The 19,493-nt window shown below is 44.5% G+C and overlaps 1 protein-coding gene across 1 annotated transcript in view; it reads left to right on the top strand.

Annotated features, from left to right (window-relative positions):
• LOC144828803 (kinesin-like protein KIF20A) overlaps positions 1–3,063 on the top strand; it is a 412,946-nt gene extending 409,883 nt beyond the window's left edge. The window contains exon 19 of the mRNA XM_078687291.1: positions 2,755–3,063. Within this exon, the coding sequence (XP_078543417.1) occupies positions 2,755–3,036 (282 nt within the window). The 3' untranslated portion in view covers positions 3,037–3,063. The remainder of the gene's footprint in view (positions 1–2,754) is intronic.
• The last annotated feature ends 16,430 nt before the right edge of the window (positions 3,064–19,493 follow it).

A 19,493-nucleotide genomic window follows, 5' to 3' on the forward strand; every position in this document is an offset into this window, starting at 1 on the left:
CTATCTGCCCTGCCTGCCTCGGTCAGACTCTGCCGGTCCCACTGCTCCTGTCTGCTCTTGTTAGGCCCTGCCTGCTACTGTCTGCCCCTGAATGCCCCGCGTGCCCCGTTCAGACTTTTCCAGTCCCACCTGCTCCTGTCAGCTCTTGTTACGCCCTGCCTGCTACTGTCTGCCCCTGCCTGCTTCTGTCAGAAGCTGCTTGCCCCTGTCTGCTCTTGTTTGGCCCTGCCTGCTACTGTCTGCCCCTGCCTGCTCCTGCCTGCCCCACCCCGGTCAGACTCTGCCTGTACCACATGCTCCTGTCTGCTCTTCTTAGGCTCTGCCTGCTACTGTCTGCCCCTGCTTGCTCCTGTCAGAACCTGCTTGACCCTGCCTGCTCCTTTAAGGCCCTGCCTGCTCCTGTCTGACCCTGCCTGCTCCTATCTTTCCCTGCCTCCTCATGTCTGCCAAAAATCCTCCTGTCAGGTCCTGCCTGCTCCCGCCTGTGCCTGCCTCTGTCTGCCTGTCCATGTCTGACCTTGTCAAACCATGCCTGCTCCGCTCCTGTCTGACCCTGCCTGCTCCTATCAGACCCTGCCTGCCCCTGCCTACTCCTGTCTGCCCCTGGATCATCCTGTCAGGTCCTGCCTGCTCCAGTCTGTCCCTGCCTCTGTCTGCCTGTCAGTGTCTTACCTTGTCAGACTATGCATGCTCCTGTCTACCCCTGCCTGCTCCTGTCAGACTCTGCCTGCTCCTGTCTGCCCCTGCCTGCTCCTGTCTGCCCCTGCCTGCTCCTGCCTGCTCCTGTCTGCCCTTGTCTGCCCTTGCCAGCTCCTGTCAAGCCTTGCCTGCTCCTGTCCGCCGCTGCCTGCTCCTGTCCGCCGCTGCCTGCTCCTGTCCGCCGCTGCCTGCTCATGTCAAGCCCTGCCTGCTCTTGTCTGCCCCTGCCTTCTCCTGACAGCCCCTGCCTGTACATGTCTATCACTGCCAGCTCCTGAGAGTGCCCCTTGACTTTCTGGCCTCAGTTTTGTATATAGTGGAATCTGGGCCAGTCCTGCAATCGTGTGAATCATTACCTCTGACCTCAAGAGGGACTGGACATTTATTCCTTCTCATGTTTGTGAACCCCAGGCTTCCTTCGATCAGTTCCTTGCACTTGCATGTTGCTTCTTTCTCTAAGACCTCTGCTTCTTTACTGATGGATACTTCTCCCCTCCCAGCTCAACTTCTCTCTACATCATTCTGGAGTGCTCTTCTTGGCCGTCTTCAGTGCGTGCTCAACCCACCCTGCTACCTTCCCAGGTTCTTAACTAAGCGAAGCTGCTCTGCTACTAATCAAAACGCTGCTAAAAGCCCCCTTTTCAGCCGCTCATTTCCAAGCAGGCTAGTAATTGGCATGGATTGTTCTCCTCAATGAATCCGGGGCCACCGCTCTGGATTTCATCTGGAGCTCTCGGAGCCTCTGTACTGTGCTGAGGGGGTCCCCAGCAGCTCAGGGCCCCCCGCACCGCGGGTGCTGCGGGGGCCTGTATTACGTCTCTGCAAAATACCAAAATAAGGGCTCTTGGGGTTAGAAACACACAGGATCTATGGAATCAATGCCAGTGCGTTATATATTGGCTCATATAAAATGTTTATATTTCTGTTTAAGTGGTAAATATATATATGTTTGTTTTGTTAAACTTTCTTGAAATGTGACCTTGCTAGGACGAGGATCTTTTTCAGAGTTTAATAAAGCTGTCTTCCAAGGGGAAATGACACAGTAAATCCAGCATCTGGCTCGATCTAGTGGGGAAAAGCTGTGTTATCTTCATCGTCATTCATAGCCATTATAGGCAATCTATAAATAAATGATACAGAAGAAGTGTAAGACCCACAATAACGCGCAAGGCCTGGGAAATGTGTTCTTGTGCGCCCCCCCTACCCAGGACATCAGTATGACTAGTAGTCTCGTTAAACAACTGGCCAAAATAAGGGTCCAGAAATGGTTCCTTCGGAAAGACAATTTGTCTATAAATTAGTCACAATGGGGCTATCGTGAATTACCCTCTTTCATGGTTTCCAAGTGTATTGTGATGATGAATTTCCCTAGATCTCAGGAGGGGACATCTGCCATTGCTTAACTGCTGTGGTGCTAGGTGCTCCGAGAGTTATGGGTGTGTTCTCTGTACTTTGAATCCCCTGTGCACATGATATTTGTAAATGCCTAGCTAGATACAGCAAAAACACGTTCTGCTGCTGATTTGTGCGAGTGGATCTTGATGCAATGTTTTATATACTGAAATCAAAATTGGGACTTATCTAATTGAATGTATAAATGCGCTTTGAAATACTTTTATCTTCTATTGCATTCATAAAAGTATAACTTAGTTTTAGGATTTGCTTTAAAATAAATAAATACATTATTTAAATGGAAAAATTGAGTATTTGTAGAATATTTGTTCACCTAGGTATTCATCGCAGTGCTTTTGATAAAAAACTGATGTTTATGGTGACTCTTCTCAATAGTGCTGATTTTATAAATCTTAGAAGGAATACCTCTTGAGGATCCTGCCGTGGTTTGAATCTGTGTCCTTTCAGTCAAATATAGGTACAAGCAGACCAATACTTTTGTATTCCTCAAAAGTAGGCAATGGGTGTTTTTGAGAATGTTTGTTATCAGTCCAGAGCCTTGTGGCCCAATGAATGAGGTGTCTGTTTAGGGTGATCAAAATATAATTATTTTACGAATTCTGATAAGTAATGTTAACTTTTTCACTAATATTTAAATTTTAGGACCAGGAAATAGAAGGCCTTCAACATTGTAGAAAGCGTGTTCTTGAACTTGAAAATACAGTGTTGGACTTTCAAGAAGAGGAAACTGAAAGCAGAAAGCATGACTCTAATCCGGACATCCAGCCGCCAAAACCTAAAAAGGGACTCTTTTCGAACTTACGAGCGACGATGACTGGCTCTCCAAGGTCTGGTCATAGCAAAATCAAGGACAATCCTGATGAAGAATCCTCACAAGCAGGGTCCAGGAAACGACCAAAGTTGTCACGTAAAATGAAGGAATAAATGTTAAAATTATGCCATAAGAACATACATTTGTTGTAATGTATTCTGTGACATTGTCAACATACTTTATTATACAATTGTACATTTACTATTCTTTGTAACCAAGCTGTCAAGGGAGCCATGACATTGTATTTATAAAACTTTTACACTGATACATTAGGGTTTTGGGCATAAATGTACATATAAATATATATCATCACATTTGTCCTCAAATACATTTGTATTTATTTGCAGTAAATCTTAAATAATTTTTTGATAGAAATAAAAGAATATCAACACAAACTGATAAGTGCACAGTAGTATTTTTAATTACTATTAAGAATTAAGATTTCATTTTATTATCTTAAAATCAGGAGGTATTACTGGCAGAAAACAGTAGGACCATAACTAGAAACTACAGATATATCGTGCAATCAGCTGGGCACAATGATATAATCTCAACAAAAAGTTTTAACAGGTAAAAACGAGCCACAAGGGTAATGTGAGTGCAGCTATATTATCCTATATAGTATATAGAATTTAAAGGAAGGGGCAGGGTAGTGAAGATTTCACATTCAGAATTAGATCAAATGTTATGATTTATTGTAAGACCAGGACACCATGCAGAAGGTGCTCACCAAGCAGAGAAGTACTGAAATTTTCCAGACATAATCTCAACTCTCATAAAACATCACATATAATCTGACTTTCCAAGTTACATCATAGTACTTAACCTTGAATATACAAGAACAAGAAATCCATACTCCCCCCAACCCTCTTACAAGACCCATTAGCAAAACAAATGCAAACTAAGCAAGATTATTTAACAGGTCACCCATAAATAATCTGTGTTCTTCTATTTCATACAGCATGAGTCTATGTTTTTAACTCTCCTTCATGCTCTCCGTCAGTGTCCATTCAGTTTTCGCCATCTTATGCACATTCCAAACCTTAGCAACAGTGAGCACAACCATATTCCTCCTTACTTCACCGACAAATGCTTCGAAAATATTGAAAGTCCATTCTTTAGATTGGTCATCTTCACATGCACCACTTCTCTTTCAATTACCTGTTCTCTTTTTTTCCATACACTGTATTCTCCAAATTCATTCTTAGGTTTTCGATCTACACTTATCTTATCAATGACTGATTCCACTTTAACCTGGAACATGATTGTGTAACAATACATGAAACCTCTCCAGTACACCAGTGCAGCATTGTCTGATCTGCCTACAATGACTCGTTCCTAGTCTTCCTTCAGTTCACTCAGTTAACCAAGTTTAGCTCTATATTTTCCTTCATTGTAATTTTTCAATCTTCTCACCATGCTATTTCTTAGAGGAAAAGATGATTATATATTGGTATTTTGTTCCCATTGTAATGATCAAATATCTGAAATGTGTAGATGTAAGTTGCACCCCATCATTAGGGCAAACTTTTAAAAAGTGCCATACCCAATGTGTTATCACTGAAACCACAAATCTCCATTCTGGCCTATTAAAACTTTATTCAACTAATATGTTTCTTGGATCTTTCTCTGGACACAGTTTGAACATAGGGTTTCTGGACCCTCTGGCATGGTAGCACTTAATTACGTTTCCAGCCTGAGAGAGAGAAACTGGTGCACTACAACCACCCTGCAACTCACTTGAGTGAGGAGTGTTTGAGGCAATGATCGGGTCTGTGAGAGTTAGTGCAACCCAATTATTTTTCAAAATTGGAACTAAATCCCTCTCCATCATAAATAGGCACAATCAAGATCAATAGGAAACCAGAAACCTATATTCAAAATTTATTAAAATCAAAATCCTATCCTAGTGCACCCAATATAAATAGTACCTGTTATAAAATAAGAGGATAGGTCATTCTTTGTTTGAGGGCACAATAATACACACTATTATAACATTATGACGGTATCATAAAGCTTCCTTACTTGCATGTCCCCGACCCCGCTGTTCTCTTCATCTAACCAAGTTAACTTAGTTCTACAAGAGGCCTATTTAAGATTCATAAATGGTTCACACCCGCCTACCTTTTCTGAACTATAGAACCAATGTTCAGCAAAGAAACAGTAGGCGCTGTTCCTGTCTGCAAATTGTCAGCCTTCATCATGGTGAATACTGTTTTTGTTTGACCCTCAATCTTGAATCCCGGGTGAAAAGTTTCTCTCGGACTAACAGCCTGTTCTAGTTTAGATATTCAATTGAACATTTTCAAAATAATCAATTAGTTATAAACAGTTCTAACTTTACACTTGCATTCTGTGAAACCCTGCCTATTGTTTAAAAACAGGAAGTGAGAAGTCAAGATATTCATTTCTATGAAGCCTAGTTAGTTGTTTAAAACAATCACTGGAAATTAATTCAAACCATACACAAAAAACATTAATATATTCAAGCAGGAAGAATTTTTATGTTGCAAATCAAAAGCCATGTTAATAAATGTACATTTATATTTGAAATGTACACCTAAATAAGCAAAATGTATAAATCAAAAGTCAGATGCCTATAAAAAAATATATGATTTATAGCACAGCGATTACCAATATCGTATGCTCCCACTTCAGACATTTCATGGACCTGTAATATGAGGCCAGTTTAGATCAAAACCATGAAGGGAACTCAGTTGTAATCACATGACCTTGAAACGTAATTTGTGACTTATAACTGATTGCACAAGCCATACAATCCCTCATGTGTTATTCCACAGACTTAACCAGAGACGGCCACTAAACTTCAGCTGTTAATGCCTGCTACATTACTCACGCACCATTATGCCCCTTATGCCCCACTTCTTAAATTTTTCATTCAAACCATTTTTTACTGTCGGCAATCACAACCTATGGAAAATCCATCTCATCGTTGTTAACTCACTTTCCACCTGATAGATAATTCCTCATTGAGTTCTAATGTATAAGGCCAGTCTTCTCTCTCACTCCCCTGTTCCATAGGCTTCTGTAAACTGGATCTTCAACAATACTTCTAAACCTCTCTTCTCTGGTTACAATATCAGCAGGGCCATGGGAAGTATGCATCAGTAGAGAACCAAATTAGGCAGCAAGAAGAGTCAAACAGTGTATCAAAAGACAAATTATTCTGCATGCAAAATGATTAAAGGAAAATTATGCAACATATTGTCTGGTGTTAATGTATAGCTAGTTTGCCATTTTTGCAATTTATCTCAATGATACTATAGTTACTCCTCTACAGATTCGTGAGTTTTGTAATAAAGACCTGTTCAGAAGATCATTTTGAAAATATTAGTCATCCCAGATTAATAATTTCATTTTGTATGGAAGCACAGGAGTGCCACTTAATTAAAACTAGTCTTTGTATCTCTCATAGTAAAGGAGATTGTGTAAAACAAATACACAATTGCCCGTAGCAGAAACGAAGAATATATGTGCACATTGCATGTAACAAAAGGTGTCCCATACATTTTGTGTATTTCTCTTATGTTCTGAAACTAGCCTTCAGTTAACCCTGTGCTCACACTACAGCATCTCCTTCCGAAAAAATAGATATGCTGAACAGGTTAGTACATTTCAAATGTATTATGCATGTCTCTTTGAAGTGATTTATCATTTAAAACCCTAAAAACAGAACCAACATGTTTCAGATAATGCAACATTTGTAACAACTGCTCCTTTGAGAACAATGTCTGATGTGAACATGCATTTGTATGAATAGTGAAAAAAAGATGACAAGGAAGCAAATGTTCATTCCACCCGTATTGAATTCTATTTTTCCATAAATGGGGGCATTTACAAAATCTGGGCAACATTGTTACATGTTAAGTGCTCAAATGCAGTTATCAACAGGTCAAAGTGGCCTCCTAATTTTTGCAAAGTGTCGATCTCAGCTTTGCAGTCCGCAAGCTACAATTTTAATTCATTTGGAAAAATTACAAGAGCTGCAAATTTATATTTACGTGGAAAACACAGCTGCACAATCCAGTTTTTTATTTGGACTCTTATTACCCAAAGCCTTCAGGATTGATGATGCTGTCATGAACTTATTGTGTCTTAACTTGCCTCATGGGAACAGTCCAGCCTGAACTGCCGAGACAGGTCTTCCCTGAACTGGAAACCAGCATCCTGGAACGGGAACACCCTTCACCAGCCAGGCTACCTTAAATCCAGTGGCAAAATGAGCAAGGGACCCACGTCTGGGCATACCCTGCCAGTTTGGGCTGGACTGTTCCCATGAGGCACAGGGTCAAGACTGATTTGCATATAGCTGTGTCTGAACTGGGATTGCAAAGTGAGCTAAAGAATGATGATGGATTCAACCCAGATCTGTGACTGGGGGTGAGTGTTTGAAAAGTTTCAGCACTCCATCCTTCATCTCCTTGTGTTTGCTTTGTTCAGCCTAAGTGGGCATGGTATGCCCAGACGTGGGTCCCTTGCTAAGTTTGCCACTGAATTTAAGCTAGCCTGGCTGAAGAGGGCTGTTAGCCTGAAACTGGTCCCAGGATGCTTGTTTCCGGTCGAGGGAAGACATGGCTTGGCAGTTCGAGCTGGACTGTTCCCATGAGGCACAGGGTCAAGACTGATTTACATATAGCTGTGTCTGAACTGAGGTGGCAAAGTGAGCTAAATAATGATGATGGATTCAACCCAGATTGGTGAGTGGGGGCGAGTGTTTGAAAAGTTTCAGCACTCCGTTCATCATCTCCTTGTGTTTGCTTTTTTTGCCCTAAGTTGGCAGGGTATGCCCAGACGTAGATCCCTTACTCACTTTGCCACTGGATTCAAGCTAGCCTGGCTGAAGAGGGCTGTCAGCCTGAAACTGGTCCCAGGATGCTTGTTTCTGGTCCAGGGAAGACATGGCTTGGCAGTTCGGGCTGGACTGTTCCCATGAGGCACAGGGTCAAGAATGATTTGCATATAGGATTGTCTGAACTTGGATGGCAATGTGAGCTAAAGAATGATGATGGATTCAACCCAGATCTGTGACTGGGGTGAGTGTTTGAAAAGTTTCAGCACTCCATCCATCATCTCCTTGTGTTTACAAGATTCCATTCATCACAGTGATTCCTCGTGGTCTGATCCAGTAAAGTTTAACGTCAAGACGTTTTGGTTGATATTAAATAAATCCCAACGTACTTCATTTTTTTTTTTTAAATGTGTTTTTATTGCAGATTCATAAATCGACATCAAAATAATGCAACCTTCCAACCTTTGATCAATATAAGGCACTTTCCAAGAACAAAAGAATACACAGCCATTCAGCCCACATCCCGGAGGCTGGACGGCATTCGCGCCTGATCCGTTAAATGTAACAAAGAAAACTCCACCCAGAGGTAGCCGGTTAACCATACGTTTGAGTAACTGCTTTTTTATAACCCCAGGCCCCAGTCACAGCACAAGCCTCCAAGTACAAAGTTCGAAAGGTGGTAAAGTATGTCAGGACCCATATAACATGTCACCACCCGCCTTTATCGTACTGTCGTCCCGGGGTCCCTAAAACTGCCCTCTTATCCCACCCCCCTAACCGCTGCTGATGTGGGCCTCATTCCTGTACACTCTACGAAATCCGTGCTGCCTGAAGGATCTATCCCTACGGAGCTTCATGTCTCTAGGAACCTCTCTCCCCAGTCATCACCTAATCCTCCTCTGCGGTCAGACAATCCTGTAGAGCTTGTACTATTGTTTCCCATGACCTTGCCATTTCTAAGCCCTTTTCATTCGCTGTGCGAGTAGCCTGCTGCAGTCGTACCACCCCTTCACACCTAGCCCATTTCTGCAGTTTGTTCCTGTAGGAGAGTAGGGTCTGCTATCCTATGGTCACCCCAAATTTTTGCTTTTTGCTTCACTGGTTTATGACTTAATGTGGCTGTGGGCCTGCTAATCAGACCCACAGCCTGCTGTTCTCTCTCTAAATTGTAACCCATGTACTTTAGGTGCATAACGAAATTGGAACTGGTTCACCTTATTGGCCCCTGTAACAGTGTACCCAGGTACCCAGGGCATAGGTGCTTCCAAGGCCTACCAGGGGCTGCAGCATGTATTGTGCCACCCCTGGCCTGGCCTCCATATTTGACACAACTGGCTGATCACTCAGCTGGGGTAAGTCGGTGTAACCACCCCTTACTTAGGTGTAGTATGCCTATACCTAACCTAAAATGGACACATATGTTCCTATCAGTCACTCCTATGGAAGGCCTCATCAATCCTGGAGGCAGAGTGCTTGGAAATATGTGAGATGGTGCTCTGGCATGAGCTGAGCCTGTCTGCAGCTTTCGGAACCATGTCCTATAGCTGTTTCATGATATTGCCATACCATATACTCTTAAGTGCATTATGAACCTCGCGGTTAAATGCTATCTTGGGTTTGGCTTTATCAAAAAATGTCGAGTAAGGTGTCATACGAATTGGAATACTACCCCCTCGCCAGTTCTGGCGACGGGGGTAGCATTCCACCCTTCTAGAGGGACACGACATGTACCTAGCCTGAACCCCGGTTAAAGTTAAACAGAGCCTTAGCATCACAAAATGGATGCTGCCACCACAGACACAAGTCTGACCTCCTGCTGCTGGGAGTCTGTTATAATGTACCTTTACTTAATACACCTTCCCTGCAGAAGTTCTCTCCCTGCTGCTCAACCACTGATGATGTCAAATGGAATGTTGATAGTGTTGAGTTTAGAAGAGTGTGTCGGTTAGTGTGGAAGGGCTGAGCTGTGGAGAGCCTGCTCCTGGTGGGGCATTACAATGGATCTGACTAACATCTAATAAAGCTGTGATCCTATTCTACACGACTTGTCATCGCCTCTTTCCTCATTATAACACTGGCGACGATGCAAAGAACCCATGGAGCTACCTTGATGGATTGACTATTAAAGACTGAAGTGAATGATGCCGATTTGAAGGAGCAAGGAATTTAAAATAATTTTCCTTCTGTTTGGGAAATTATGGAACTTAAGTAAGTGAACTTTAATTTATGGATTTTATGAAACTAGGCACCCAATTGCCCCACCAGTGACCCTGCCAACGGTCGCCCTAGCCAGATTGTGCCAGTTTCTATTAGCCTGCCTACAGCCTTGGAAGTAGATTTCAGCTTATAACTGTTTTAACTTTAAGAAAGTTTAAGTGAGCCCTTCTGTTTTAATGTTTTGACTACTGGTCTGGATTTTACTTTCATCAAACCCGAAGAAAGCCCAGCTGTTTTCTGTTCTGTCTACATCAAGTTTAACCTTAAGTTTAAAAGGAAAACTGATCAACTGTTTGGATTGCAGACACGTTATGGTTCGTGTCAGTCTGCATATCTCATAAAGTAACCCAGCAGTTTTAGCATGTCGGCAGTTAAATGAAAGTTGATACCAAGCATTGTAAAAGACTTTTGTCATTTTTGTTGGAAAACGAGGGATTTTCTTGGAAATACAGTTATGAGGAAGTTTAAATGAAAATTCGTTTTTCAAGAAAATTACAGTGCCAGGAACAGAAGTAAAAATCGAGCGATTTTGAAAGGAAATACTGTTGTGAGAAAGCCTAAAATAGTCTGGAAAAAGCTTATGCTTAAACCTTGCTGAGTAATCTTACTTTGCTCCAACTGCCAACTGCCATGCTCTTCATACACGGACAGATCCTTTCACGGTGAATTCCTCTGTGGTCTGATGACGTGTTGGAACCTTCGGAGCTCATGGTGGAGAAACTGACTCTTCCTCCGGTTTTCTGTGTTGCTGCGTCATCCACGTCAACCTGTACCCCTGAAGAACGTGTGTGCGACACTGCGTCATAGGATGCAATGTAAAGAGGCCGTTTTTTAAAAATTTCTATTTCTGGCTTTGTGAATTTGGGCTTCCACAGCAACGTTTTTTTTGATGGCGTACATACAGCGGCTGGTAAACATCCTTCAATTAACAAGGCAGTTCGATAGTCCTCGAACCACAAATTCAGTCGTTTCCTAAATAATCCTCTCTTCATCAGGGACACGGTACAGCTGAAGTTAAAATTCGGTTACAGAAGAAATGCAGTACTCAGCTGAAATAAAACCACAAAATCATGCCTAGACTGTTGCAAATCAGTAATTAAATAGTCTTTAAGTGGGAAGAAACTGACATCAAACGTTGAGGTACTTTTGAGTGACAATTTTTGTGATTTCGTGAATTTAAGACAGTTGGGTCATCTTTTCTGCTTGTCAACGGTGACACGCACACCTTCTCTCACCTTTAATTGACTTATACTATTATTTGCTTAAATTTTTATTGCTTGCTTAACATGTTTAACGTGCAATTTTTCGTCATCTTACAATTTTAAAATTGTCATTTTGAGGGTGGAAAAAAAAAAAAAAAAAAAAAAATTGGTTTAAAGATAGCCTATCTGTTTCCTTTTCTGTTATGACCATGTAATATATATGTGTCCTATATTCTTTCTAGGTTTTCCTGCGTTTGTGGTAACGTTTGGTTTATCTGTATCTTGTTTTACCTTGGATTAGAATTATCCATAGTGTGTATGAGAGATTTCTGAGGTTTAGGTTTAACCTAGTCTCATTTACGTCTTTAGATTGTGCAATTTTGGTTGTACACATTGGGTTTAGTGATTCTCAAGTTGATATGAGACTGTTTTTTTTGAGTGTATCTTTTGGGTATTTAATAGACTGTGCTTTATAGATACGCACACAGAGTATTTGTTCAGACTGTGTGTTACGGGTGCACACAAGGGAAGTTTTCTTCTAGTGTAACTTCTCCTTTTTGGTTTTTTTACCCTTTTAGTATGTGTTTGGTTTGCGCATTGTGTTGTGCGCGTTAAGTTTGGAGTTTCTCTTGATATATTTGTTTTGGGTATAAGCAAACCAGTTTATTTTTGCTTTGGAGATTCTCACTATATATTGCTTTGGGTTTTAGCAAACCAAGAAATGTTTGCTTTGGGTTAAGGGATACCCATATTGGTTTTTAGAGTGTTTGGGAGGTTTTATTACCCTTTCTTAGTTTGGGTTGTGTCTTATTCCATTTCTTTTGGGTAGACCTGGTTCTTTCCTTGGTTTGTGCCTTAGTTTGTAGTGCATTTGGCTACTCATATTGTGCCCGTAGTTTGGGACGTAGGTTTTGTGGATAGGTTCCACTGGTTTTGATGTATAAATTTTAATTAACTAGCTTTCTTTTGTTGTGATCATTATGAAAGGGAGATGGGTGTAGCAACTGAGTTCTCATCCATTTTCCTTTGTCCTCATATGTATGTTTGGCAACTTTCATACATTTGTTGTTATGATCATTTTTAACATAGAGATGATGTATAATTTTTCTTATTATTACATCCTCTTTCTTATTATTACATCCTCTTTTATAGGAATGTGTATTTTATCATCCTCACATGTGTTATTTGTTTTCTATCATTATGAAAGGGGGATGTGTTATAATGTACCTTTACTTAATACACCTTCCCTGCAGAAGTTCTCTCCCTGCTGCTCAACCACTGATGATGTCAAATGGAATGTTGATAGTGTTGAGTTTAGAAGAGTGTGTCGGTTAGTGTGGAAGGGCTGAGCTGTGGAGAGCCTGCTCCTGGTGGGGCATTACAATGGATCTGACTAACATCTAATAAAGCTGTGATCCTATTCTACACGACTTGTCACCACTTCTTTCCTCATTATAACAGAGTCCTTCCAGCGAGGGCAGCTTGGACAAAGGGTTTCCTGCCTGGGGAGGTGCTAGCACCACCCCAGACAGGATTTTGTGTATTGGGTAGGACAGGGCTGAAAAGAATCAGACATGCCTGGGGCACACAAGGTGTCCCTGTGCATAGGCCAGTTCAAACCGGTGCTGGGGCTTTCCAGCCCCAGTCCTGGCGCGAAACTGGACAAAGGAAAGGGGGTGTAACCACCCCCCTTCCTGGTTCCACCCAGAGGAGGGACCTAGTAGGTGATCCGGCCCCCCAGATTCGAATAAGAGTGGGAGCTGTGTCCTGAGACTTCAGATCATCCTGAATCAACTTGAAATACAGAAGAAGACTGGACTTCCACATTCTGCTGCACAGAAGACGGAAGAGAATCTCCCTTGTGGCCAAGGAGTGACCACCCTGTGAACACAGGCACCAACCAGCAACTCGATGTCTGCTTTGCCGCCGCCTCCCGCCGGAGCCCGAGCCCAGAGCCTGACAAGACCCAGACTCCCAGACTTCTCACAGCCCGATCCACAGACCCGGCAAAGAAGGGACCCGTGGAGGCACCGAGAGACGTGGGACCGGACATCTTGGAAGACCCCCGAAACGCTGACTGCGCAGCATCAGAGGCACCCTCGACGCTGTGCTTTGAGGTTTGAGAAGCCCCAACCTCGAGCAGCCCTTGCACCGAAGATCAGCCCCCCAGCATCTCCACAATCTGCGTGGGGCCCTTTTGCATCGTGCCACTCGACGCGCCTAACCGTCCAATTGCCACGTGGCTTGTGGCCATCTTGGCGACGAAACCTACAACTTTCACTGCGGGTCTGGTTGCTCCAGACTTGCCCTTGCTCCTGTAAAAAGGAGTACCTGCTCTGACCTTGCTGGTCCAAGTAACAAGCCTTTTTTGATTCCTGCGTGGCTTGCATTAGCCAAGGCCTGTTTGCTTCTATCAAGTCGCCGACACCACCAACAGCGAGAAGCCTGCGTGGGACAGCTCGTGACCGACTCCTGAACGTCTTCGACCCCTCGTGTCCACATGGCTGCAGAGAGAAGCTACACCTCGACGCCTGTTTGCACCCGACATCGCCTGGTTCCACTCTGGTTCCACGGTAGTCACTGGCTAGTGACTTTGAACATTGTCCCCTCTGCTTGCAGGTCTTCACCTATTCAGATCCACCCTTGGATCCACCGGAACTCTTCACCTCGAGCCGCCTGCAGCATCTCCAGCTCCAAGCACCATCGACCTGCGTGACGAAACCCGACACTACTTCGACCCTATGCACCCGCTTCCTGTGGGTGAGGTAACTCAGCTCCGCCGGTGTTGCCACACTCGTACACACCTCTAGTGTCTGTGTCTCAAGTTTCAGCTTTCTAGGTCACTCGGAAGGTTCCTTTCTAACTAACTTTGTACTTTTTACGCACCATTGACATTGCATTGGTAAAGCGTGCACTTTCCGCACTGCTCCCGAGTCCTGCGGGCCTTTCCCGACTTCTTCACTGCTAGTCCCGAACAGCTCCAGCGATTCCCCAGGCCCTAGGCCTCTTCACTTTCCCCATAGTGGTTCTTATACCACTATTTTAGTATATGGTTTAGGTGGCCCCTAGGGCTCATCCATATTGTGCAACTTTTGTGTATTTAAACTGTGTTTTGTTTTAACGCATTTGCTTCTGTGCTCATAAAGAGTATCAGGGATATTTGTAGTAATAAATCTATATATATTTTCAATATATATCTGTGTGGTGTCCTTTCATTTGGTATTCAAGGGATTGTGTATGGTAAAACAGCTTGCTTCACATGCCTTTACAGAGTTTAGCCTAAGACTGCTTAGTCCATGCTACCCCTAGGATAGCTTGTCTGTAAGGTTGACTTTACAACCTGCACCATAAGGGTTGCTTGGCATGATACAAGGTGATCACTTCACTAGAACTAGTGAGCATCATATATCAGGCCAACTTCTCACATTGGTGGCAGCGGTGGGATTTGAGCTTGCTGTTGTTTTACCATTACAATCTTTGAAAATATCATTTGAAAGATCATACAGGTACCTGATAGGTACACTAAAACAAGAGTAGATATACTTAAGTTCTACTGAACTTAGTTGTTGTAGAGGATAGGGAGTAGCACACCCTGACTACAACTACTAGATAGGTTTTGTAGGAAAACACCAGTGTAGGTAGATTGCAACACATCCACCACACTAGAGCAATGTCTGGAACAGAGGGATCCCATGGAACCACCTCTGTTGAGAGTGACCCTCCAAGGGCACCATCCTAATTTGCTACCTTTCCATTTAAGGAACTGAGGCAACTGTGTTCCATGAGAGGAATCAAAACAGGTCCTTCTCCTACAACAGGACACCTCAGAGAGCTTTTAGACCAGTCTGAGGCTCTAAGGGACTCCAAACCAGGCCCCTCAGGGACTGGGGATGGAGGATCCCCCACTGAAGATGATAACTCTGATGCCCCTGCCCCTGTAGTTCAGGTAGATGAGGAAAACCAGACCCCTGGGAATACTCAGCCTGAGGAAGAAGAAGAGGAGGAGGAGGAGCAAGAGAGTGAATCTGATGATGGGACTAGCCAGGTGTTAGTCAGCAGGCTTAACCAGGCTAACTTAAGCTTATTTGGGACTGAAGGTGGGTCCAACCCATTCAGACCCCCAAATGGACTTAACCAGGAGCATAGGAGGAGGAGGAATCACTCAGGTGAATCCAATACTTCCCATGTTTCTAGAGGTTCTCATGGCAACTCCAGAAGGGAGTTGACTAGCCCTCAGAGAAGGGAACATGAGGCCAAAATGAGAGAGGCTGAACTTAGGATCCAGAGACAAGAATTAGAAGTTGCCCTGGCCAAAGAGAAACTTGCTAGAGCAAGGCAGCCTAGAGAGAGTGGATCAGATTCCACTGGTGGCAGCACTATCCCTAAGGATAAAGACAGGTCCTATGACAATAGAAACCTGAGTAAGATTGTGCCCCCCTACAAAGCTGGGGATGATATCCACAAGTGGATGACTGCACTTGAGAGAGCTTGCAAAGTACAGCAGGTTCCTCAGGAGCAGTGGGCAGCAATCTTGTGGCTCTCCTTTGAAGGTAGAGGCCGAGACAGACTCCTCACAGTTAGTGATGGGGAGTCTAGAAACTACCTGGTCCTGAAGAGTGCTCTGATTGATGGGTTAGGCTTAACCACTGAACAGTACAGGTTAATGTTCAGAGATACCCAGAAGACACAGACTCAGGACTGGTCTGAATTTGTTGAATGTGCCACTAAGGCTCTGGAGGGCTGGTTGCTGGGAAGTAAGGTTACAGACTATGAAGGATTGTACAATTTGCTTATGAGAGAACAGATTTTAAATAACTGTCAGAACCAGCAGTTGCATCAACATTTGGTTGACTCGGATCTAACCTCTCCCCAAGAATTGGGAAAGAGGGCAGACAAATGGGTCAGAACCAGAGTTAAGCAAAAGAACCAGAACCAGAACCAGGGTGGTGACCAAAAGAAAACAGACCAGAAGGGTGGGGAGCAGAAAGCTAAAGACCAGAAGTCTTCAACAGGGCCCCAAACTAATACTGAGGGTGGGTCCCAAACTTCCAAGAAGAAAGAAGGTCAAAGAAAACCCTGGTGTAGCTTTTGCAAAAACACCACTCACTGGACAAGTGATTGTAAAAAGGGTGGAGCCACCAACACTGCAGCCCCTAAGGCACCTGCACCCACTAGTACAGTTGGCAGTGTTGGACCACAGACTAAGGGGGTAGTGGGTATCACCTTGGGAACTGATGGAGATTCTGACCTAGTCAGAGTCCCCACACAGGCTGTTCTGATCTGTGATGGGGAGATTGATTTCTCCCCTACTGTCAGTCTCAATAATTAGGGCAAGTACAGACAGACACCTTTAATTAATGAAAAAGTGGCTCAAGCATACAGGGACACATGTGCCAGTGTCACTATGGTGACGCCTAGCTTTGTGGACCCTGGACAGTACATATCAGGTGATAATTACCTGGTGACCAATGCCAGCAATGTCACTACTACACATAGTGTGGCACTTGTTAACTTTTCCTGGGGAGGGGTAACTGGCCTAAAAAGAGTTGTGGTTAGTGCTGATCTCCCAGTAGAATGTTTGTTGGGCAATGACCTGGAGAGCTCTCTATGGTCAGAAGTTGAGTACAGACTCATGCAGAGATGTTAGGGATATCATCACATGTCCTTGCTGTGACCAGGTCACAGGCCAAAAAGTACCTCTCTGAACCTCAGGTCTTGGATCCTGGAACAATGGACCAAGTACCTTCCAAGACAAGGAACAGGAGGGCAAAGGCTGTGCCTTCCCAAATGCCTACAAGTGAGGATCAGCCTTCACAGGAAGATGATTCTGAGACCCCTGAAGGAACTGTCCCTATAGAACTTGAACCTGATCAGGTTGAGTTTCTGGGGACAGGGGGACCTTCTAGGGCAGACTTGGGGCAGGCTCAGTTATCCTGTCCTTCTCTTGAACCCCTCAGACAGCAGGCTGCTGCTGAGGCTGCTGGGAATGCTCAAGGTACCCATAAGGTTTATTGGGATGATGGGCTCCTTTATTCAGAGGGTAGAGACCCCAAGCCTGGTACAACCAGGAGGTTGGTCATACCTCTGCAATTTAGGGGCTTCCTTCTTACCTTGGCACACGATATTCCCTTAGCAGGACATCTAGGCCAGAACAAAACATGGGACAGACTTGTCTGCCACTTTCACTGGCCTCACATGTCAGAAGATACAAAGGAGTTTTGTCGCTCCTGTGTAACCTGCCAAGCAAGTGGCAAAGCAGGTGGTACCACAAAGGCCCCCCTAATACCACTACCTGTGGTGGGGGTGCCCTTTGAAAGAGTGGGGATTGACATTGTTGGTCCAATGGATCCCCCTACAGCATCTGGGCACAGATTCATACTGGTGGTGGTGGACCATGCCACCAGGTACCCAGAGGCAATTCCCCTTAGGACCACAACAGCTCCTGTTGTGGCCAGGGCCTTACTTGGAGTTTTCTCCAGAGTGGGGTTTCCTAAGGAGGTAGTATCTGATAGAGGTGCAAACTTCATGTCAGGTTACTTGACAGCTATGTGGAAGGAATGTGGTGTTAACTATAAGTTCACCACTCCCTATCATCCACAATGCAATGGACTTGTTGAGAGATTCAACAAGACCCTAAAGGGCATGATCAAAGGATTACCTGAGAAGCTTAGGCGAAGATGGGATATCCTTCTGCCCTGCCTTCTGTTTGCTTACAGAGAGGTCCCACAAAAAGGAGTTGGCTTCAGCCCCTTTGAATTGTTGTTTGGACATCCTGTAAGAGGACCCCTATGTCTGGTGAGGGAAGGATGGGAGTTACCTCTCAAAAAGCCCAAGCAAGACATAGTGGACTATGTACTTGGTCTCCGCTCCAGGATGGCTGAGTATATGGAGAAGGCCTCCAAAAACCTTGAGGCTAGCCAGGCCTTACAGAAAGCCTGGCATGACCAAAAGGCTGTCCTGACTGAGTACCAGCCTGGACAGAAGGTATGGGTGTTGGAGCCAGTGGCCCCAGCAGCACTCCAAGACAGATGGTCTGGACCCCATACAATCATGGAGAAAAAGGGAGAGGTTACCTACTTGGTGGACCTTGGAACTCCCAGGAGCCCTTACAGGGTGCTCCATGTTAACAGGCTGAAAGCATATGTTGACAGGGCAGACATGGGCTTGCTCATGGCTACAGATGAGGGGCAGGAGGAAGAGAGTGACCCTCTCCCAGACCTGCTGACTCAGAACCCTGAGGATGGCTCAGTGGATGGTGTGGCCTTAGATGGCAGCCTCACTGAACATCAGCAACATGACTGTAGACAGGTTTTGCAGTCATTTCGACATAGGTTCTCCCTGACACCCAGTCAGACTAACTGGTGTACCCATGTGGTGGACACTGGTGATAGTCTTCCTGTAAAGAACAAAATTTACAGGCAGCCTGACCATGTCAGAGACTGTATCAAGGCTGAGGTACAAAAGATGCTGGAGTTAGGTGTCATTGAGCCTTCAGAGAGCCCCTGGGCTAGCCCAGTGGTTCTGGTCCCCAAACCTCACACCAAAGATGGGAAGAGAGAGATGAGGTTCTGTGTGGACTACAGAGGACTCAATGCTGTCACTAGGACAGATGCACACCCAATTCCCAGAGCAGATGAGCTCATAGACAAATTGGCTTCTGCCAAGTATTTGAGCACATTCGACTTGACAGCTGGCTACTGGCAAATCAGGTTAGCTGAGCAGTCTAAAGCCAAGACAGCATTTTCTACCCCCAGTGGGCATTACCAATTTGTGGTGATGCCCTTTGGTTTGAAAAATGCACCTGCCACCTTCCAAAGGTTGGTGAATCAAGTCCTTACTGGGTTGGATGACTTTTGTGCAGCATATCTGGATGATATTGCTGTCTTTAGCTCCACCTGGGAGGATCACCTGGTCCACCTGAAGGAAGTGCTAGAGGCTCTGCAAAAGGCAGGCCTCACTATCAAGGCAACCAAGTGCCAGATAGGGCAGAGTAAGGTTGTGTACTTGGGCCACCTTGTGGGTGGAGGCCAAGTTCAACCACTGGAGAGTAAGATTCAGACCGTAAAGGACTGGACTCCTCCAACTACCCAGACTCAGGTCAGAGCTTTCTTGGGCCTGACTGGGTACTACAGGAAGTTTGTTAAGAACTATGGGTCCATTGTGACTCCTCTTAATGATCTGACATCCAAGAAGATGCCCAAAAAGGTTCAGTGGACAGAATACTGTCAAAAGGCATTTGATGACCTGAAGAAGGCCATGTGCTCTGCACCTATCCTGAAGAGTCCTGACTACTCCAGAGAGTTTATTGTCCAAACAGATGCTTCTGAGTTGGGAGTAGGAG

This window comes from Lissotriton helveticus, chromosome 4_1 (assembly GCF_964261635.1).
Source record: "Lissotriton helveticus chromosome 4_1, aLisHel1.1, whole genome shotgun sequence".
NCBI lineage: Eukaryota > Metazoa > Chordata > Amphibia > Caudata > Salamandridae > Lissotriton > Lissotriton helveticus.